This window comes from Ruditapes philippinarum, unplaced genomic scaffold (genome assembly GCF_026571515.1).
Source record: "Ruditapes philippinarum isolate M1 unplaced genomic scaffold, ASM2657151v2 ctg275_1_1_1_1, whole genome shotgun sequence".
NCBI classification, from domain to species: domain Eukaryota; kingdom Metazoa; phylum Mollusca; class Bivalvia; order Venerida; family Veneridae; genus Ruditapes; species Ruditapes philippinarum.
In genome coordinates, this window is record NW_026852998.1 from 149,491 (window position 1) to 172,719 (window position 23,229).

Below are 23,229 nucleotides of genomic sequence, written 5' to 3' on the forward strand. Positions count from 1 at the left end.
GCACTTCGGGTTATTGAAAGAAGCATGCATACCAAGTTTGAAGTCATTCAGACTTATAGTGACTGAGTTATGCTCTGGACAAGCTTTAGGGGACGCCGACAACGACGCCGACAACGACGCCGACACAGACGCCGCCGCCGACACCGCCGACAAAAGTAACCCCTATATGTCACCTTTTCAAGGCGACACAAAAATACAGTATTACCATTATGTACTGCCCACATGATCCTGAAAGCGGGCCCACCAATCTCATCAAATGGTTTTCTTCTTGTGAACACCTCCCACAGTATAATACCCCAACTGAACACATCACATTTCTCACTGTAGTTACTCCCTGTATAATATCAAAATGTTCACTTTTTCACTATATTTTACTATGAACCATATAACACTAAAATTGAGAATAAGAAAAGTGCCCAACATTGAGAAAAACAAAAGAAATTAAATTTAAAATTATCATAAATAGTGCAGTTGTTTCCATATACATAAACAGAACCAACTAGACTAAGACTTGTATTTCAAAATTATTTACATAAAATATTTGAGAAATGGGAGGCGAGCTAAAAAAATGGCTCATTGTTTAGAACTTCTGACTATTAAAGAAATAAACATACATTTTACTATCACGTACAAAGCAGAATATTTTGTTAAAAATCTAAACAGAACAGAATGATATTTTTAAAATCTCTAGGTTTACTTTGGTAGGCCATGTTCTCAAATGAATTAAATATATTGTCTCCCTCTTAATTCTAAGAAAATATTTCACTCATACCAGTTCTGCCAAAGATCACCATTGTAATAAAATGAAGAGCTTGTTTTCATATACAAATAAGACAGTAAATTTCTAATTTTGAACAAATTACCACTCCACTTCCCAATATTGATAAGAATGAGCATGTGACCTGTCAATTTAATACTGAGAGAAAATTAACAACACCACAACTTGAAATACAAGTATTACCTTCAAAGACTTCTGGAGCCATCCATGCAGCACTACCTTTGTTGTTTGTCATATGAGTCTGTATATCACATGCAGTACCAAAATCACATATCTTTAATACTGTACCACCCATAATTAACAGTAAACTGAAAATAATACATGAATTGATTATCTTGATCAGGGGTGAGAGTTTTATAAACTTTTAAATTGCTATGGAGTTTCTTGTAATACATGTAGCTGGTAAGGAAGTATGGTCCTTACACCAGAGCTGCCCAAACCATCTATTCTTACAAGAAAGAAAACATTTGATAAGCACTTTTTCCCAAGTCCTACACAAAAAGGATCAAACCAACAATCTTTAAGAGAATTTATGCACTTTTCTTTTTCAAGTTCATTAATCTAAATGAAAATATTATCAAAAAGCTAACAATATTAATTTTGTAAATAGCTGAAAATAATATAGAGTGCAAGTTTAAATCCAGAACAATCAGCAATCAGAACAACAAGTTATAACGGCATGGCTAAGTAATTAACATGTCGTGCTAGTAAGCTAAGAAAACGTAAGCTACATGGGTTCAAACCCCATCAGCGCCGCAAACCGATAAGTAGTGGTTGGTTCCAGGAATGGAATCAAGAGTGTGTATATAAGCTTATAGTTTCGAACTAAAATAAATTCTGTATAAACTAAAACAACTTTTTGCCTATGCAGTTTGACCAGCCTGTAAACTAGGTATCTTTTAATTTTACTTGTTTGATCTAGGTGGCTGACCCTCAAGTTATCAACATGAAGATCTAAATCCAAAGCTGGCCCAGCCAACAGCACAAATTCAATAAGACAGTGAGCTTGACTTTTCTCAATGCTTGACTGTAAGAAAAGGGACTTAACTTTATAAAAAGGTAGCCTTTAGTTATGGGAACTATGCCCATCATGTTAGATAATTACAGAGCACAAGTTCGGTATGTGAAGTTTCAACCCATTTCCTTCAATAGTTCTAGATATACCAGCTTACAGGCAAAAATCACAGGAGCTTGAAATTCTATCAATAATCGCTCAAAAGTCCGATTTAAAAAAAAAATCCATACCTATATATAAAAAAACACTACATATAAAAAAACTAAAATAAAACTAAAAACTAAAAAAAATATGTTTTTTTATATATAGCTATGGATTTTTTATAAATCAGACTTTTGAGCGATTATTGATAGAATTTCAAGCTCCTGTGATAAAAAACACATATATATAGGTAATGGATTTTTTTTTAAATTGGACTTTTGAGCGGTTATTGATAGAATTTCAAGCTCCTGTGGCAAAAATGAACCAAAGTGGAACGCTACTGCTAGGGTTATTACAATAGCACTCCCTGTTAATTGAAAAGTCGAGCTAAAAACAATGAAAGAAAATCAGTTTAGCAAATATACTGAGACCCAATCTTATTCATACTTCATGGAAACTCCTCGAAATAAAAACATAAAGTATGCATACTTTGGAGGTTTCAGATCCCTGTGTATAAGAGCTTTAGGTTTCATACTGTGTAGATACTCCACCCCTTTAGAACACTGGAGTGCCCAGCTCATGGCATGAGCTGCAGTGTAGGTAGGCTGTGGACCCACACCATGTAATACTGAAAATAGTGATTGAACAACATACAGAAAATCATTTCATATTACATTTCAATGGTCATATATTTGATTTAAAGCTTTAGTGGTGGATTATAAACAAGGGTTCTTTATCTTAACAAGAGATATTATTATTATGCACCCCCTCATGGAAAACAAATAGTCATGTCACTAGAGGTTTATGATTCAGTGGAAAACAAATCAACGATACATATCAGTATCAGACAACAAATATCAATGATATACCAATATATCGATAATTTCTTACTCTAAGAAATAATTACTTGTTTGTAATTCATTTTCATAGATGTTTAAATGCTTTCAGTAGAAAACATGTTCTTTTCATACATATGTCTTGTTTTAAAATGCCCATTGCAGGACTTTTGCTGACCATTTTTTGTCATCACTGCTATGAATTATGCTTGTGCATAATGTTTTGGGTAAATTTTCATAATTTCTAGACATTCAAATAAAGTCAAAATTATCGATTTTCTAAAATGTGTATCGATTATTGAGTGACAGTTACATTGATACATTGATATCATTTCTATTGATGACAGCTTTACATGTCACATGGTCTTCTCATTTGTAAAGTTTTCACAGATCTGGACTGTTAATATATTGAAAAATTGTGAACAATACCATTATATAATGAGCCTCCTTCTGCATATTCCATCACCAAACATACCTGAAATACAATATGAGGAATTAAATGGCATACATCAAACAAGAATTTATAAACAGACTTCGAGATGTTTCAATATAATTATAGACTTTATGTAGTATTAAAAAAGACAATAAGATGAATATCTAAGGAGTAAATTTTTCACATCTCAGACTCTCAAACATAACTGAAGGCAATAATAAAAATGTTAAACACTTAATCTGCTGAATTTGTAAAATGGTTTTGTCCTGCTTGAATTTTGGACAATCCATTTGAAAGTTTTGGATTTCAACATAAAAATACAAAAATTGAATTTAAATACCAAAGTATTGAGCCTGGTTCAACTGACAGAAGTTCAAACTAGCCTGACTCTATACAGATAGCAAATGCTGATCATTTAGGCTCCAGGTTTATCTAAACTTACTCAAATATTGGAGTATCATCTCAAAATCTTCCATAATTTCATCATATCATTTATATTAAATGTTTCGTTAAGGGGTTTCTATTTGTAAGAAAAATTATTTTTGAAGATGTAATATGATTTCTGCTACCATTGCAAGCATAATTTTGCATGAATTGAATCCCTTATTGGATCCCCAAAGAAAAGTCCCCGAAAAAATAAGAAGATTATTAAAGAAGATTGAATCTTACATCCATGGTTTAAAGTGTACACTTAAAAAATGTAATGCTTTGATGAAAAAGAAAAATTACTCATGTATCAATAAATATAATTCAGACAATTTATTTCACTCTTTGGCCTTTAACAAAATAATGCATAAAACTGTAGATATCATTCAATATGTATTATAACATGTGTTATCAAAAAATTGCATGTCGATGTAAAAGAGAACTAAACAGAGAGTTTGTTAATGTTTTCACCATAGAGATATTCATATATCATTTGATATTTACCGGTGCCCTTGTACATGCTCCATATAACTTCACTATGTTAGGATGATTAACTCTGGATAATTGTTTAAGCTCTGTAAGAAAAGCTTTCCTCTCTGACTCTGTCTCTATAATCTTCACGGCAACATCTTTAGCTCGCCATTTGGCTCTACTTACAACACCAAATGCTCCTTTCCCAACAATCTTCAAGAAAAGAGAATGCCATACATTTATCCATAGCTGAATAATGATCCCCATTTTATAATTTACTCATTAAATCAATTCAAACAAATACTTCATGACACTATGTGTTGTTTATTTGTTTGCTTTTTAGCTATACCAAAGCTATATATCAGATCATTGTAAAAAAAACTGTCAAACATCTAAAACTTTTGTCATCTAAAACTAATGTACATGTATGGAAAAAAATAAAGTCCCATTTTATTGGAGATTTTGTAGCCTAATTGATTATATTAAGGTATGAAAGATTAGATTCATTTTACAGACTTTATCATCCTATGAAGTTTCAAGTCAATAGCTTTTATTGTTTAGGAGAAATGGTCTGGACAAAAAAAAAACATATGAAAATTAACAAAGGGCAATAACTCAAGATTTAAGAAGTGCAGAGTACTGGTTCTTGCGCACTGCACTTGTTCTTAATGAGATCTATCATACTATGCACTATGAAGTTTCAAGTCCATAGCTTTTATAGTTTAGGAGAAATGGCCTGGAAAAAATTAAAGTATGAAAATTAACAAAGGGCAATAACTCAAAAATTAAGAAGTGCAGAGTAACAATTCTTGTGCACTGCACTTTGGAATATTGAAAGAAGCAGGAATACCAAGTTTGGAGTTAAATCCGCCTTATAGTGACTGAGTTATGCTCCGGACAAGCCACCACTGACAAAAGTAACCCCTATATGTTGCCTTTTCAAGGCAATACAAAAACATCTTATAAAACTTGGATCCATTTTCAAATATGAGCAGTAAATTTTTACCTTGACACAGGGAAGGAAGAATACCTAATTTCATTGCAAATCTATAAAATTGTTACATTTTCAAGCAAAAACTAATAATTAATGTAGCTAGGATTAGTTTTCAGTAACTTTTTGATCAATGTATCAAAACATTATCTTATAATTTGATTTTTGAATGGTAATGTACTATGCCAGAGCACGGTCAGTAGACAACCTTGGGATTTTTCAGAAACACTTTCAGTGTTTCCCACCTAACTAGAGGTTCACTGGTACGAAACCCAGGTAATCCTCGCATGTATCAGTGCTATACACTGGGCATGTAAAAGAACCAACTTCCAAGGAATCTATTAAATAAGAGCTAGGGACTGGTTCCCGGATTTCCTTGTATCTCATAGCTGTCTCTAGTGTCTGCTGAGGTAAGGACCCTACTGGAAATAGTGCTTGCACTTTCGTAGGTTATCCTTGACCGCCTAGTCTAAAGAAAATCAATCAATCAATCAATGCATATTTTGTGATGTTGAGTAATAAAGTCCTAAAGTAAGTGTGTGACCTAAACAAGTTTACCATGGCCAAAACAAAATAAATGATATTTGAAAGGGGGTCAGAGGTTATGAAGCTTGCATATCACAGAAAACATGCCAAAAGACTAGCTAGAGAGACTTCAGGGAACAGGTTTTATAGTACTGCTAGACCTGTTTACTGTCGCACAACGTCAAAATAAAAGAGACATATAAAGTTATGGAAGCCAAAACAACCAAAAGACAAGTTAAAAGAAATTATGCAACATATACTTAACTTGTCCAATTAGTCTTAGTTGGACAAGTTATTTTGACATATCTTGCAAGAAATCTGAGTCGGTAATAGGACGTTGATGTCTTATTACTTATGTGGTTTGTATAGAATATGTCTTTGGTAATTATAATACATCATACGATAAAAAATACACGGATTTTTTTTCAAAATATACTATATCCGAAAACTGGTATACTAGCAAGGTGCCCCAATTAGTGACTACTTTACCTCGTAAAATGATAATTCAACAGTGTCTATCTCCTCTACAAATCCTTGAGGAGATTCCATATTTTAACTTCAAGTTAGGACCATTATTACTACCTCTATTAAGAAATATGAAAGTTTAAACTTCTTTTGTTTTGGATCATGACCAATTAAATATGCGACTTCCGGTTTCAGAAAGGGCAAGGAAAATTATTTATTTTCAAGTGTTGTCTTTCAATTTAGTTATCACTTGCATGAAAATATGTTTGAAATATTGTATTTAATGAAGGATTGTCTTAAATATTAAGTTATTTTGCTTGTAAGTGACAGTATTCTTCCTTTTCCTTGTAATATTTACTTTCTTAATGTAGTAGTAATCGGACACGAATAATTCGGATGATAATTTCATTCCCTTTCATGCATTCTTGAATTTACAAATGTAGTATCCAGAGCGTTTGTTTGAAAGTGAGAAATTGATGTGTGTTTGTATCAATTTCTATTTTGTACATGTGATTTATATCAAGTGGTTTACAAATTTCGAGCATAAATCTGTTATTTCAATATTTGGTTGCAAACTATATTCTTTTAAGCATGTTCTTTAGCAGTGATGTCAGGTCAACTCATCAGAGTTTGGGTCAACATGTCTATTATTTTTGTCATCTCATCCACTTGTCACTTTTTACATGTACATGTAGATCAACTTTTCCTCTGTTTTTGGTCAACTTGTCTCTAAACTGGAACATGTTTACAATAATATGTTCCACAATAATTCATTCAAATAATTTATTGTATAAATGTTTAATCAGACGGAATAAATTGGGTTTAAATTAATTACTGAAATTTAGAATTTAAACTGAATTAAATTAAGTCCGAAGCATTGAATCTGGTTAAATAGTGTACATACATGTGTGAATTGATTTAATCTAACATAGTGATAGCACCTTATGAATTTTACAGATTTTAGGTGACATGCATATTAAACATACATCAAAGTACATTTATGTGATAAATTATGCTACATGACAAGCAATTTTGGAAAGCATCCAATCAAACACCAACTTGACCAAGTGAGGTGTAATAATCCAATTGTGAATAATCAAGTGACTCATGTTTCTTATTGTACATACATGTGTACATTTATTAACTACAGTAGCAGACAGAACTAAAAAGGGGAACATCTCATTTGTTTATGGCTTACTTACCATTCATTAATAATTCAAGAAAATAGGTTACAAATTAGGAATTGAGTTGACCAAGGGACACGTTGACCACAGGAAGAGACTGAGTTGACTGAGGCATGAGTTAACTTGAAACCTTAGCAATAATTGTTATTAAACATGACCACTACTTCAGATAAAAACACTGAGCAATCATCTAAATTCTATGGGTTTTTTTTAAATATAGAAGGAAGGAGTAGCATAGAGGTTAAGTTAAGGTGTCTCTCTATTAACCTAGGGATTGTGGATTCAATTTGTATGCACTGGTGACACAATTATATTTCCTCATATGACACCAGTACTGGTTAGTTCCAGGAACCTGACAGAGAGAGGTTCAAATAAACTTCAAGCTTTTCATAGCTTGTTATAAGATAAAATAAATAATGTTTAAACTATTTTTATGATAGAACATTTATATTTACAGGAATATAATTTATGTTGAAGCTTTATAATGGGAATGAATCACAGATCCCATTCGTTATGGGTGTCACCCAATGTAACAATGTCCACAATAAACACTACACCAGCTGAAGATGTACTTATTAATGGATGTGTAAGCAACTTTAGCACTGTAGCTTGTATCAGGTAACATTATTTCTGATTACATTTATCTCCCTACAGGTTTTCTGCTTTAATTTGTGATAAAGTTCTAAAAGTACAGTTATGTTTGGTGTATATTATTCAATTAAGTGAAACATGATTAAAATATTTTGGTTGTATGTGTGACACTTTGCTGCTTTCCCTAATTTTCTTGATGATTGTTTCCTGTGTTATAATATTAGTTATTAAGATTTCTGACAGGTTATATGACCCAATGTTTGGAAGTATAACCCAAGCCGCCAGTCATATAATCAGTTAGAAATATTTATAACAAACTTATAAAACAGCAAACTTCCTTCTTTTCTTTTTTTGAGAAAAAATGTGAGATTTCTTCATAAATTGGCAGCAGTCGTGTCTAAAAGCTATATAAACGTCATGATAATCCAATGAAAGGAGACATAACAATCATGCAGTATTATAATAAATAGATATACATGTATATTGACTTTTCAAATAGCTCTGATTATGTTTAATTCTGTAATTGTTTTTCAAGTTCATGATATATTTTTATGAACCTTTCTTGAAAAAAAACAACATTCAGATTTGGTTAAACACGATATATGGCTTCTTTAACTTACCTTTTATACATATTTTATTCTTCATTGACACTCCTGTCTATGTTGACCAATTTGTTGTAAATATTTCAGGAGCTCTTTGCTGACATTCCTGGCTGTGTTGACAGCTATTTTGTGTGTGTTGAAGGTAATAAAGTTACACCATGCTCATCATCAGAACTGGCACCAATATTTTATATTCTACTGTGCTTCATTAGAATGTTCTATAGGGTCAGTACATCCTGTTTTTACCACTTTATCATATTGTTGGTTATGCTTAGACTTTGACAAAATGATGAGTATCTTCAATATGGCTTACTTGACTTTACCTTGATTTACCTTTTGTTAAACCCTTATCCTTCTGAAACAAAAAGTGATTAACATTTGCCACTAGTATAGAGTCAGGCACATCCATGGTGTATGTCTGACCCAGCTCTATACTGCTGACAAACTTCATAATTTGAGCCTCGTCATGACAAAACCAATATAGTGCAATTGCGACCAGCACGGATCCAGACCGATGATCAGGAGCCATGCTGTTTGCCTACAAACCCTATTACAAGTAGAGAAACTGATAGCAAACAGCATGGATCCTGATCAGACGCACTATAATGGTTTTGATGTGACGCGGCTCAATTGTTTGTTTGATTGGGTTTTACGTCACACCGACACTGTATAGGTCTTCATATTTTCATCTTGACATCCCAACATTACATAATGGAATGTTCCAATAATGGAACCTGGACAAGTCCATAGTCATTTAATAAATTCAACAGGTTTAAGTTACTTTTTAATTTCCATTAATTTACAAATCAACTCATTATTGCATGGATACATGGTCTTGAAACCCTGGAACTTTATTCTTTTATTATTTCCTTTCCATAAATTTCTATTTTGTGAAGATTATTGAGTGTTTGTTTAGTAACAAAAAGTAATTACCCTAGATATCAGATCTGCATATCTGGATGTTACATGTATATTAATGCTGCATGCCTCCAGATGAACCGAAAACTATTTCAAGAAAATCAAACTTGAGAAAAAATTACTGAGATTTTAAGAAAAGTAAAAAGATTCAAGATAAAAGTAATAATTTCCATGTTATGTGCGAATTATGGTTGATTTTGCAGTATTTTTCACCTTATTTCTACTGTGTTACATGTACTTACATAGTAAGGTCTATTTTTGCATATTTTGACCTCTTTTTGATAATTTACATGGGTTGTAAGTGCTATTGGCAGTGTGAAAATTATTTTCTTTGTTCACTTCACAATATTTTAAATTTTAACACATTTTCAAAATTTTGCATGAAACTTCAGATATGCTGCTTTAAAGTGAACATGAAAATTATAAATGGATTGATAATTTTACAGGGCAGTACACTGGGTTCTGTCGTTATATGTCCAGTTTGATTTTGTGCTCCAATGGCTGAAACTAGCTCAGTTCCTTGTAATGTGCCATTTTTACTGGACCCTTGCTACCAGGGCATTAAGACGAGAAATCTGGACAAAAAAGTAAGCTGACATATCAATCTTATCACTAGAATACATCTGCCTTTCTTCTTTTCATAATTTCCAATCAAGTTATGAAACTTAATCCATTTACTGCATATTTGTTGATGAAAGATATAGATAAGATAAATCAGCTATTTAGAAATACATACATGTATATTTTTTTACACTGGTACAATGCTTTACAATGTTTAAAATTCTTGGTGGTAGATGCATTCTACTCTGATTATGTTATAAAGAAATGAGTCGTGTCACGACAAAACCAACATAGTGGGTTTGCGACCAGCATGGGTCCAGACCTGCCTGCGCATCCGCACAGTCTGATCAGGATCCATGCTGTTTGCTTACAAACCCTATAACAAGTAGAGAAACTGATAGCGAACAGCATGGATGTTGATCAGACTGCGCGGATGTATGTTGGTTTTGTCGTGACACGGCTCAAATGATTTGAAGAATAAAGGAAGCAATGAAATACTTGTTTTGTCACTTATCTGAACATTACCCACTTAAGCTTCACTTATGATTTTTTGTTTCAATCAGTGAAGAAATTTTAATGTGAAGATATATTTTCATTACTTTCTATGTTATAAGAAAAGCACACTATGATATCTACAATATTTCAGATTCCTGTTACCTTTCCTAGTGATAGCATGTCTATATTTTACAACTGTAGCTATTCTTGGTATTGTCAATGTACAGGATACATTAACAGAATGCTTTCGTAAGTATTCTTAAACAGTATATCTGGGATCCTCATTAAAAGTAGATATCTTAGAAATATATAAAGGGTTTGTTATCATGACTTTCAGTCGAAATTTCAAATAGCTGGAAATTTTACTATTACTTTGTATATGAATGTTTTTGTTTTATACTTCACCCAACTTACAAAAAACGTACCTCTGGAGTCAGAAGAAGAGTTAAATTTTCACGTATTGAAATGTGACCTCAAAATCACCTTCACCAGCTAGGTTCAACATATCTTTGTTCTTCTTTTTTTTAGCTCGTCTGTTTGAAGAAAAAGTTGGGCTATAATGATTGCTGTGTTGTTGTCTTCATGCAAAACTTTATATAGCCCACCATTTAAACGTTTTAAAAGTAATCATTATGAAACTTAGAATACTTGCTTATTATGACAAGGTGCAGTTGTTATATAAAAGGTATAATTCTGAAAGCAGTATTTTAGGAGTTATGCCCCATTTTAACACCTCATTTTGTGCTCTTGTTTTACATGTATCTTGAAATACATTCAGTTTGAAGCTAAACTTAACTTTTTATAAATGAAATGCTTAATTTGTCTGTGATAGTTGTTGTTGGACATTGATTCTAATAGTCATTTGTTGACATGTTTTTTTAAATAACCATGATTATAATACACATATTGATAGTTGTAAAAGAAGTTACTGTAGCTTTTATTATGTTTCAGAGCCGTATTGGATTATGATGTCATCGGCTGAGTTTATTATTGTACAGTTATTCTGTGTAGCAGGATTTTATATAACACGTAGACTGAATGAAATCAGCACTCTAGACTCGGTGAGAAGAGCACAGAAAAGAGATCTTTGGTGGTATGTTGTCCCTATTTATTCCAAATTGGTATAGAATCTATCATGAGATACTAAGCTGGTCAAATGTTTGAATAACTATTAAAAAAGAAGCTGGACAAATCCATTACACAATTTCAGTGGGTTAAGGGCTAAATTCCGTCATGCTTTGGTATGACTCTTGATAAGAATGTCGCTTTTTCATTTGATAATCATTATGTTCATATAATCTATTTATACGACTGCACTTGATTAATGAAAACAAATTTTTTTTCTCCAATTTTTTTTTCTCCAATAACAGAAGTTTACATTATTATAAATTGGTAATAAAGATTCTTGACAGGTTATATGGCCGTATATGAATAGTTCTTTGCAGTATAACCCTCACTTTATGGGTCTGATCATATATACAAACAACTGTTTATATGGGGCCATATAACCTGTCAAAAATCCTATAACTAATATTGTGAAATTCATTGACTATACAGTACGACCTTGATAGTTTAAATGTGACTTGAAGCAAACTGATCACTCAAAATTATGCTATCCTTTTGTATCAAGATGATAACCATTTCCTTTATCAACAAATCAAGTAAATTATTTATTTTTATGTATAAACAGAATGCTGTATTTTGTATATTACAGTATAGTTGTGGTTTTTGAGTTATCAGCTTTAATTGGTGTACTGTACGACATGACTCTCAGGATAGGTAAGCTATTAATAACATTCTATCATTTTTATTGCGAAGTAGATATATGTCCCTTATTTGCCTTTATCATATCAATTTTACTGTTGATACACACTGAGATGATGGGGACCAGGTGATGTTTTAGTAAAATTAGATTTTAGTAATGATGGGCATTATTACTCTATAAGGTAGCAATTAAAGTGAATTACTAATATTGCTAGTATATAGCCAGTCCTGAAACTTGCTTGTACAGTCTGACCTTACTGTATTGATTGGATTGAGTTTTATATCTAAATACACCCATAAACACTTTCAATATGATCTACCTAAATAACCGAGGTATATCGAGTGAAAAAATACGAGTTGCTTCCCTTATCTTCGAGTAAAATCGATATCGCTTATGCTAAAACAATACAAAATAAGCTGTTTTTAAACCGCTAGTTTGTTGTGATTAAATGTCCGATTTTAAAATGTATTACACCAATAGAAAGCTTTGGATCTTAGCTTCGTCACAGTATAAAATTCAACACATCTTTGGACTTCAAAGTATTTTAATTAACTGTTAAACCTACCATATGTCAGACCATTTTACATACGATTTATACAGTGAGATACGCAATCCGTTATCTTTACTCGAAATTCTACTGATATGAATAGCCTGTCGTCTGCTAGTTCTGAAAGTGTTTATCGGTGTATTGCTTAACCTGAAAATATTTGACATTAAATTCAGAAATGTAAGGATTAAAGGAATTCTGCTGTGGTAAAAAAGCATAAAGTTATATAATTTGAATTTCTTACATAAATCAAGTGAAACACTTAAAATGAAAAAAAAAAAACTGCAAAAGTTATATTCAAATATACTTAGTATTAAATTGAATATCTATTTTGGTGTGATTCTTACCAGATTTCAGTGAAAAGCATAGATATTTGGGTCATTTTACACAATAAAAATGATTGATCTGGAAAATAGGGTGAGGGAATGATCTGAAAATTTGCACACAAGTTCTTGGTCCAAACCTTTATCAAATGGTACACAAATATCGGAATAAATCCAGTCCCGTTGTATCAAAAAACCTTAGTGGAGTCCCTTTAATTTTTCCTCTATCTTAGCAAAGTTGCCATTTACTTTGCAATATCTGTCATTTGTCTCAGATGTTGGTCTTCAAAATTTTAAGTTTTTCCAATCTTTTGTCAATAAATTTTAATACTTTTTTTCAATTGTTTTGAACTTCTGAAAGGAGTAAAAATAATTATATGTCTTACATGTATTCTATTTGTTTTACAGTTGGTGAGCAAAAGTCTGGCTGCAGTGCAATATTTGTAAGTATTACTGTATACAGTAATTTGGTTAATATAAACAGACTTAAACTTAAAATCACAAATGAATAAAATAACCAATGTTATACCTCACTTATTTATATACCAGTAACTCTTAAATATGATGTTTGATAAAGATTATTTTGATATCTAGATTTAATTCTGTATCTAATTCTATTTTCAGGAACATATGCAAGAAATTTTCTCTGTTATTTATTTTGCATTTATGGTAAGTAAATCTTGTTTTTAGGTCACCTGTCACAAAGTGACAGTGTGAGCTTTTGTGATCGCTTTTCGTCCGGCGTCCGTCCGTCGTCCGTAAACTTTTACTTTAAATGACATCTCCTCATAAACCACTAAGCCAATTTCATCCAAACTTCACAGGAATGTACCTTTGGTGGTCACCTTTAAAAATTGTTCAAAGAATTTAATTCCATGCAGAACTCTGGTTGCCATGGCAACCGAAAGAAAAAACTTTAAATATCTTCTTTTAAAAAACCATAAGAGCTAGAGATTAGATATTTGGCATGAAACATCTTCTAGTGAGTGTCTACCAAGCTTGTTCAAATAAAAGCCCTGGGGTCAAAATTGGCCCCGCCCCAGGGGGTCATTGATTTTCCCTATATGCATATAGTAAAAACTTAAAAAATCTTCTTTTAAAGAACCCAAAGAGCTAGAGCTAAGATATTTAGCATGAAACATGTTCTAATGGGTGTCTACCAAGTTTGTACAAATAAAAGCCCTGGGGTCAAAATTGGCCCGGCCCCTGGGGTCATTGATTTTCCCTATATGCATATAGTAAAAACTTAAAAAATCTTCTTTTAAAGAACCAAAAGAGTTAGAGCTAAGATATTTAGCATGAAACATGTTCTAATAAGTGTCTACCAAGTTTGTTCAAATAAAAGCCCTGGGGTCAAAATTGGCCCCGCCCCGGGGGGTCATTGATTTTCCCTATATGCATATAGTAAAAACTTAAAAAATCTTCTTTTAAAGAACTCAAAGAGCTATGGCTAAGATATTTAGCATCAAACATTTTCTAATAGGTGTCTACCAAGTTTGTTCAAATAAAAGCCCTGGGGTCAAAATTGGCACCGCCCCGGGGGTCATTGATTTTCCTTATATGTGTATAGCAAAAACTTAAAAAATCTTCTTTGAAAAAATCCAAATAGCTAGAGTTAAGATATTAAGCATGAAACATCTTTTAGTGAGTGTCTACAAAGTTTGTTCAAATAAAAGACCTGGGGTCAAAATTGGCCCCGCCCCGGGGGTCATTGATTTTCTTTATATGTGTATAGCAAAAACTTAAAATCTTCTTTGAAAAAACCCAAATAGCTAGAGTTTAGATATTAAGCATGAAACATCTTCTAGTAAGTGTCTACAAAGTTTGTTCAAATAAAAGCCCTGGGGTCAAAACTGGCCCGGCCCCAGGGGTGTCATTGTTTTTAACTATATGTGTATAGTAAAAACTTTAAAAAAATCTTCTTTTAAAAAGCCCAATGAGCTAGAGCTTAGATGTTTAGCATGAAACATCTTCTTATGGGTGTCTACCAAGTTTGTGCAAATAAAAGCCCTTGGGTTAAATTGGCCCTGCAATGTTGGGGGGGGGGGGGGTTGGGGGGGCCTATATACAGGTGAGCGACCTCAGGGCCATCATGGCCCTCTTGTTTGTTATTCAATATTAATCATTACATTTAATCATTTTGCTTGTTTTTGTGGATTATTATTTCTGTTAATCATTTACCTTGAGCCAGCTGGTGGGAACTCATTATACCCATGTAACCATTGCAAACCATGATCAGCACATCCTGATCTGTTTGCTTTTCAGTCAGTACATATTTTAAAATTTTCTCTAAATTGAGTTAGTGTTGCTGTCACATTGGTTAAGTCCAAAAGTACAGAAGGAAATTGGTTGAAACATCACATACTTATTTAAAAACATAATAGGAGGTCACTGTTCAAGGCCCAATAACTCCAACTTAGATCTTGACAGAATTATGGCTCTTTTTGAACTTAGAAAGTTTTACATTATCCTGGCTCTTGTTTTACTATGAAGCACTTAATAATTGTTGAGCACACTGTCCTCTTCAAATTCAAACCAAATTTTTTAACAAGCTACAATATTATGTCAGCTATGTCCTTCTTGATCATACTTGTATACAATTCAAATTCTCTTCATATTTGTCCATATCTGTAAGGTAGCAGGATAACTTCTGTACTTAAAGAATTCATTGTCCCTCTGAAGTTTGCAGCTTACAGTGGTGAGCAGCAAGCATTTAAAAACCCTGATCTTAACTACTTGGAAAGGATACCCATATTGTATGATGTGATGTCAAAGATGAATTATGTCAACAAGATTTACAAATAGTTCATTTACTATAACAGCAGTACTGCTAATTCTCTTGTATAAATAAGTTTTCTTCAGAAACATATTGTTAGTGTCAAAATAGTAAAACAGTGTTATCATGTTGAATTAGTTAAATATTATATGCAAGTCATTTGTAATAAAAAAAATAAATTACTTATCATACATGTATGTCCTGCATTCTTATTATTTTTTAAACTGCCTGTATATTTCATTACTTGAATATATAAGAATATTTTAGTGATTGTTCGCTTTTACTCCTGCTAGAGAAGCCTTTTTGGCACCAGTATAAAGTCATGCCTTCATGTACATGCAATGTGACCAGGAACTGTACTGCAGACTGACTAACTTCAAATTTTTATCTTGATATCCTTAAAGTTAATAATGGACAGTTTTAAAAATGTATGCTGGACAAGTTCATTTAAAAATAATTCAGCAGATGAAAGGTAAATAATTAATCTGTGTTACATGTATATTTCTAGGTGTGTAAACTGCTGTTACCAATCTGGGTGATGCTTTTTGTATTTCAACCTACACCTCAAGTTCAGGTGGAAAATGATGACCTCATTCCTGCTTTAACTGATGACGGAGTAAGTTAACAACAAATATCTGTATAATTTTATCACTCCTGTGTGATTTACCATTTAGGTAAAACAACACTAAATCTATTACTTGTGTAATGCTGTTTGTGACAATTTTGTCAGTGTATCAGAATATAAGCACCCCAAATTTTTACAAGAACAAAATTATAAAGTCTTTACAAATTTAAACGATAATATGAAAAATCATGTATGTACATTGATATGGTACTGAGATATTTTAAGTTCAGATTTATGCTGACACAAATATACAATTTATTTGAATACATGTTTTGATGACTATTTATTATTTTGGTGAATTTTTATAGATATACATTTGAACTGCTTTTTACTCAATGTTAATTTACTTGATGCTCAAAAACATTAGGAATATGAAAATTGTTTTAAAGATCAGATAAGAATCTCTTTGGCACAATGTACCTACAGGGTTATTTAAGTTTATACAGAATTTATTTTTGTTTTAAATAGGAAACTATTAGCTTATAATCACACTCTCAAGTTCCTTCCTGGAAAAAAAACAGAACTGAGCAATGAGCGTAAAGTATATTTTGCTCAAGGAAACAATGGTTTTCCCGTGGCAAGGTTTGAACACACCCCACCAACAATCCTAGATAATTAGTCCATGCCATTAACAACTCAGTCACCATGACATGCAAACCAACACACCATGGATAATACAAGACGGGGAAAACCCTTATTTCAATAATTGTAGTCTCTTATGTGTTGATGGCATGCTTGATGGAAATTATCACCGAAAAAATAAAACTTCCTATAATGCATTAGTATATTGTTGAATATTATTATTATAAATATTTAGTTATTATTATTATTTCAGAATTCAGCGTTCAGCACAAACACTGATGAACAGTATAGACAGCTTTATCATCCAGGCGAAAATTATAACTCGTTGGCATATGACACACCATCAGCGTATTCTCCCTCCGGTTACAGCCAGAACGGTATTAACAGCCCTCGAGGCAGCCTCAATACCATGGTGAATGGTGTAGCCAATAACATCTATAAAAATAGCCCTCAGACCAATAATTTGGGAGCTATTACAGAGGAAAATGTCAATAATTCCCAGAATTCTTCTGTAAAGAACAGAAGTACTCCTGTTCAACAGGGATCTTCCCTGAGGGAGAAGCAAGACATCAAGGAGAGTATAAATAGTGTGAAGGGAAAGCAATCTGTTGATGAAAGAAGCAATGGTTTACCTGCGTCTGCTGAGTCACGTTCAAAATCAGGGATGCCGTCTGCTGTTGTAAGGCCAAGTGGAGAAAAAAACCAGTCCAAAAATAACAAACCAGTCACAACAACAACCAGTCAGGTTCAGAAGGGGGATCATGCTGTTGATAAAACTCCACCCACTCAAGTTTTAAATAAAACAGAAAATGGGCCAAAATTTTCTATTAATAGCGATGACTCAGGGGATGAATCCCCTCCAAAAGGAAAATTTTATATTTAATTTTTTTTTTAAATTTCATTTTATTGAATTTGCATGCTTCCTTTTATCACATTTGTTTCTATACAGGTTAGATATTTTAGATTTTATAGGGGCTTTCTGTGAACCTGTTGTAACTTTTACATGTAGTAAAGAATGAAATATGGCCATATTCCCCTGATACTTTACTGTTGTTGTTGTTATTATATGCATTTATATTAATGTATTACATCTATCCATGAATGTTGTATTATCTTGTGGTGTACTGGAGAATCTGGTGAATAAACATGTATTTAAATATAAGAGCATTTAAAAGGTAAAGGCATTCAACCTTACCATTATTTTGTATGGGATATCATATGTAGTGTTCTTGCTGTAATTTTGTACAGAAAATAAGCGCATATTTGATATTGGTTAAGAAAAAAGAACCCCTCCAAAAAAAGACAGGGGAAACACAGTTTAAAATTATCAGTGATTATTATTTGTTACACAAAGATTTAATAAGTATTTTTGCCTTTTTTAATTGAAAGTGCAGTATATAATACTTGACAAGTGTGTTTATGGTACTGGAACGATGATTGAATGGTCCAAGACGTTATACCTTGATTCAACAAATTATGACCATTATGAAATAAAAGGACATAGTGTACTGCGCATGTCCATGTTTTATTTTGAGATAAGCATTATCTTTCTGAATAGCTGTACAATGCAAGTCTATAAGCACATATCAATTATAAGTTAATAAGAAAATATTGCTTGGCTCGAGTATCGGTGAATATCAAAAAAGACCATAAATGTTTCACAAAAATTATTGTATTACTAAGCATATGACTTACTTTTCCAGATTCTGCAGCATCAACTTTACCAGTTAGGGAGTTTTTGCATATTGATATTGTTGCTTTCATTTGAGAGTATTGTTATTGTCTGTTAACATGTTATGTTACCAAATATGATAGTCAAGTATTGATGATAGAATTTGTTTTGTATAAGGTTGTACCTCAAAATAGGAGCTTTTAGTGTATCTTGTGTAATATTTGTGTAACAGAAAATTTTATCAGTGTATATCAATTTGATGTAAATATTTATGTTGTTTTTTTATGTTTATGTTGTTTTTTAGCTCGACTATTCGATAAGAATAAGTAGAGCTATTGCAGTCACCCGAGCGTCGGCGTCGGCGTAACCACTTATGTTAAAGTTTTTGTAATAGTTCAAATATTTTCAAAGTCCATTGACATATGGCTTTGAAACTTTGCACACTTGTTCACCATCATGACCCCAACCTGTAGACAGGAGGAGGTAACTTTATCAAGCATTTTGACAGAATTATGCCCCTTTTTCGACTTAGAATTTACGTTAAAGTTTTTGTAATAGTTCAAATATTTTCAAAGTCCATTGACATATGGCTTTGAAACTTTGCACACTTGTTCACCATCATGACCCCAACCTGTAGACAGGAGGAGGTAACTCTATCAAGCATTTTGACAGAATTATGCCCCTTTTTCAACTTGGAATTTACGTTAAAGTTTTTGTAATAGTTCAAATATTTTCAAAGTCCATAGACATATGGCTTTAAAACTTTGCACACTTGTTCACCATCATGACCCCAACCTGTAGACAGGAGGAGGTAACTGTATCAAGCATTTTGACAGAATTATGCCCCTTTTTCGACTTAGAATTTACGTTAAAGTTTTTGTAATAGTTCAAATATTTTCAAAGTCCATAGACATATGGCTTTGAAACTTTGCACACTTGTTCACCATCATGACCCCAACCTGTAGATAGGAGGAGGTAACTGTATCAAGCATTTTGACAGAATTATGCCCCTTTTTCGACTTAGAATTTTCGTTAAAGTTTTTGTAATAGTTCAAATATTTTCAGAGTCCATTGACATATGGCTTTGAAACTTTTCACACTTGTTCACCATCATGACCCCAACCTGTAAACAGGAGGAGGTAACTGTATCAAGCATTTTTTTTACTATCAAGCACTAAGAATAGTCGAGCGTTGCTGTCCTACCGACAGCTCTTGTTTATAATGTTCATAAATTTGTAAATTTTACTTAGTCAGTATCTGTATATAATAAATCCAGTGGTTGCAATTTTTTTTTTTTTAATTTAGTTTGATTTTACAAGTGTATATATAGATCTTAATACCTGTACTGGTTTTTTTGTTGATGTAAATAAAATCTGATATAAATTTTTATAATTTGAATATTTTTCAGCGTGTCTGTGTTTAGATATACATGTAAATGATTTGATTTTATAAAATGATAAAGTTTATGCTTGTATGCTTGGCATGCATATTTTATAATTACTTACTAGTATTTTTTATAGTGAGGTACATATATATGAATTCTTTTATTATGGAAACTTACATTGTAAAGTGATGTATATTTTTATGTATTTTTAGATTTTAGGTAATATACCAAGACTGTACACACAGCTTTTAGATGATAAATTGTGATGATTTTTTTTTTAATCTTAAAAAATCAATAATATGTGATACAGTTTAACTTACCAGTTTGAACATTTGACTTATTCTTGTTTAATGATATCTTTATTCAATTATTTTTAAAGGGACTCCACTGAGGTTTACTGGAAATAATTTTTCGAGATAGATATTCCATTTGATGTAGATCTAGACAATAACTTGTGTGCACAATTTGAGATCATTTGCTTTCTATGATATTTCCAGAATAATTATTTTAATTGGGAAAAATGACCAAAAACCAAAAAGCTTTGCAAAATTTTTCACTCAAATCGAAATCGGGCTATAAATAGCACAAAACAATTTATTTCTCATTATATTTCGTAATAATAGTTTGCATATCTTTCAGTTTTAAGTGCCCCAGCTAATCTAAGAAAGATTCAGAAATTTCGTGATAAAGGCTTTTGGGCCTCAGTGAAGTCCCTTTAATCTGCTAAATTTATGTAATGAACTGGTCCAGCTTGAGTTTGGAACTGTCCATTATAAGTTAGAGGGATTTCAGTATCAACAATAATTAAGCAGCAATTAGTTTAGAGCCAGGTTAGGCAAAATGGACTGTGCTGGCTCGCCTGAATTTTCCCTTGGCCTACTGACTTTATACAATGGATTTGCCCAACCTATAAAAAAAATAATTTTAAGGGATTTCAATATTTATGTACTATCAATGCCAAAATAGTTTGAGTTACCTTTCCTTAGACAACTTCCACTATATTTGTTTTCTATATGTATTTATGAAATAGCAATATTCTGTTTTATTGGGTTTTATTTTTTCATTCTTAGAAAAACAGCACACATTTTTGGAGGAATTTATCTACCCATAGATGTTTATAATAATACATATTCACAGACAAAAACAAACAAACAAACAAAACAAAACAAGTTCACTTTACTTTCTTGGAACTAAATATAGATTCAAAATTTAAGACATATTGTAAGTACTGTGAAATATGTAATACTGTTGTACAGTGAATTGGATTATAGATTTTATGTCCTTTTTTAATTAAGTACAAAATGTAGGAAGAAAGAAATGATAAAGTATCTCACGATTTAAACATAAGTTTCAATAGGAATCTCTTTGTTTTCTCAAGTTTCTCTCTCAGACGTTTATCAAGATAAATTGTTACATAAAGTATAACTTACATACTTTGTAATAAGACTTTGTCTTTGAACATTATCTTTGAAGATTTTCTAAAATGTTAGAAAGAGATCTGAACATAAAAGAGTCTGATACAGATTTTTTGATATACATTCTAGTATTTTAACCCAGATCTGAAAGTATTTATAATTTTTATATTATATATGTTTTATCAAGGATTCAAGGTTATAAAGAATTTCTAAGCTCAGACTCTAATCTCAGATATTTGATTGGTCAGATCTCAGATATTTGATTGGTCAGAAACTATCACCGTATGAATATTGACCAATAAAAATCTTGAGATTCGAGACAAGTTTTATAACCTTGAGACTAGTATTTCATCAACCAGTTTGTGTTCAAGCACTCATGTTAATTAAAAGGTTAACGTTCACAAGGGGATGGGGATCATTTACCACAAGGGAATGGGATTATTTACCACAAGGGGATGGGATCATTTACCACTAGGGAATTGGATTATTTACCACAAGGGTATTGGATTATTTACCACAAGGGGATGGGATCATTTACCACTAGGGGATTGGATTATTTACCACATTTATATTGGATTATTTACTGCAAGGGGATTGGATTATTTACCACAATGGGGTGGGATTATTTTCCACAAGGTATTTTATTATTTACCACAAATGGATTTGATTATTTACCCACAAGGGGATGGGATTATTTACTATCACAATATTATTTCTTAAAATAATAAGAAATATACATGTGATGTTGCCCAATCATCTGTCATTTCTGGATTAACAATATTCAATAGATTATATGAATTTTTAACCTTTCATATTGCTTAATTTATGTAAATGATTTGCTCTGTCTTCATTATAAAGATGTCCAATGTTAAATATAGGGATTTCAAGATACATGTATAAGATAAAAGAAATATTAAAACAGAGAAACCAACAGTTGCTTCAGTTTCTTGCCTGACTCAGTAATACTGGGGGTTTCTGTGGCTGAGTGTTCAAGGTTGCTGACACTTGCCCCTCACTGTTGTAGGTTTGAATCCCACCAGGGACTTGAGATTCTTTACACATGCATTTTTAGCTCGACTTTTCTATGAAAAGGGGAGCTATCCTACTCGCCCCGGCGTCGGCGTCACACCTTGGTTAAGTTTTTCGTACCACCCCACTTTATTTCAGAAGTATTACAAGTATGGCTTTGAAACTTACCATACTTGTTCACCATCATAACCTCCATCTACAGACAAGAGTACATAACTCTGTCAAGGTTTTTGACAGAATTATGGCCCTTTTTTGACTTAGAAAGTGTATTGAGCTTGGTTAAGTTTTTTGTACCACCTCACTTTATTTTCAAAACCATTGGAGGTATTGCTTTGAAACTGACCATACTTGTTTACCATCACGACCTTCATCAACAGACAAGAGGACATAAACTCTGTCAAGGTTTTTGACAGAATTATGCCCCTTTTTGACTTAGAAAATACATTGAATATGGGTAAAATCCACTTATTGCCTTAACCCTTTGAGATATTGCTTTGAAACTTTTAATGCTATTTCACATCATTACCCCCATCTGTACGCAAGAGAAGGTAACTCTGTCAAGGATTTGTTTTAAAAATTAAGGCCTTTTATCGACTTAGAATCTTGGTTAAGTTTTTAGTACCAGTCCACTTTTTGACTGAACTGTTTGAGATATTAATTTGAAAGTTGGAATACTTGT

At 32.2% G+C, this 23,229-nt stretch overlaps 2 protein-coding genes across 3 annotated transcripts in view; one reads left to right on the forward strand and one right to left on the reverse strand.

Annotated features, from left to right (window-relative positions):
- LOC132730696 (mitogen-activated protein kinase kinase kinase 7-like) overlaps positions 1-6,266 on the reverse strand; it is a 30,717-nt gene extending 24,451 nt beyond the window's left edge. For both annotated transcript variants that reach the window (XM_060716684.1, XM_060716677.1), the window contains exons 1-6: positions 6,106-6,266; positions 4,134-4,313; positions 3,200-3,245; positions 2,424-2,562; positions 962-1,086; positions 206-334 (exon numbers count right to left, since the gene is read on the reverse strand). In XM_060716684.1, the coding sequence (XP_060572667.1) occupies positions 206-334; positions 962-1,086; positions 2,424-2,562; positions 3,200-3,245; positions 4,134-4,313; positions 6,106-6,165 (679 nt within the window). In that variant the 5' untranslated portion in view covers positions 6,166-6,266. The remainder of the gene's footprint in view (positions 1-205; positions 335-961; positions 1,087-2,423; positions 2,563-3,199; positions 3,246-4,133; positions 4,314-6,105) is intronic.
- A 13-nt stretch (positions 6,267-6,279) lies between these two features.
- LOC132730715 (uncharacterized) lies at positions 6,280-21,323 on the forward strand. Its single transcript, XM_060716695.1, has 11 exons — positions 6,280-6,400; positions 7,723-7,883; positions 8,546-8,683; positions 9,823-9,963; positions 10,584-10,681; positions 11,384-11,525; positions 12,147-12,211; positions 13,476-13,510; positions 13,692-13,736; positions 16,352-16,459; positions 17,304-21,323. The coding sequence occupies exons 2-11, from the start codon at positions 7,750-7,752 to the stop codon at positions 17,931-17,933; spliced, it is 1,536 nt and encodes a 511-aa protein (XP_060572678.1). The 5' UTR covers positions 6,280-6,400; positions 7,723-7,749; the 3' UTR covers positions 17,934-21,323.
- Positions 21,324-23,229: the final 1,906 nt, after the last annotated feature.

Coding starts and splice junctions, on each gene's coding strand:
- LOC132730715 (XM_060716695.1), top strand. CDS start 7,750: ATGGGAATGAATCACAGATCCCATTCGTTATGGGTGTCACCCAATGTA. Junction 8,684..9,822: donor TCATTAGAATGTTCTATAGG/GTCAGTACATCC, acceptor ATAATTTTACAG/GGCAGTACACTGGGTTCTGT. Junction 9,964..10,583: donor CGAGAAATCTGGACAAAAAA/GTAAGCTGACAT, acceptor ACAATATTTCAG/ATTCCTGTTACCTTTCCTAG.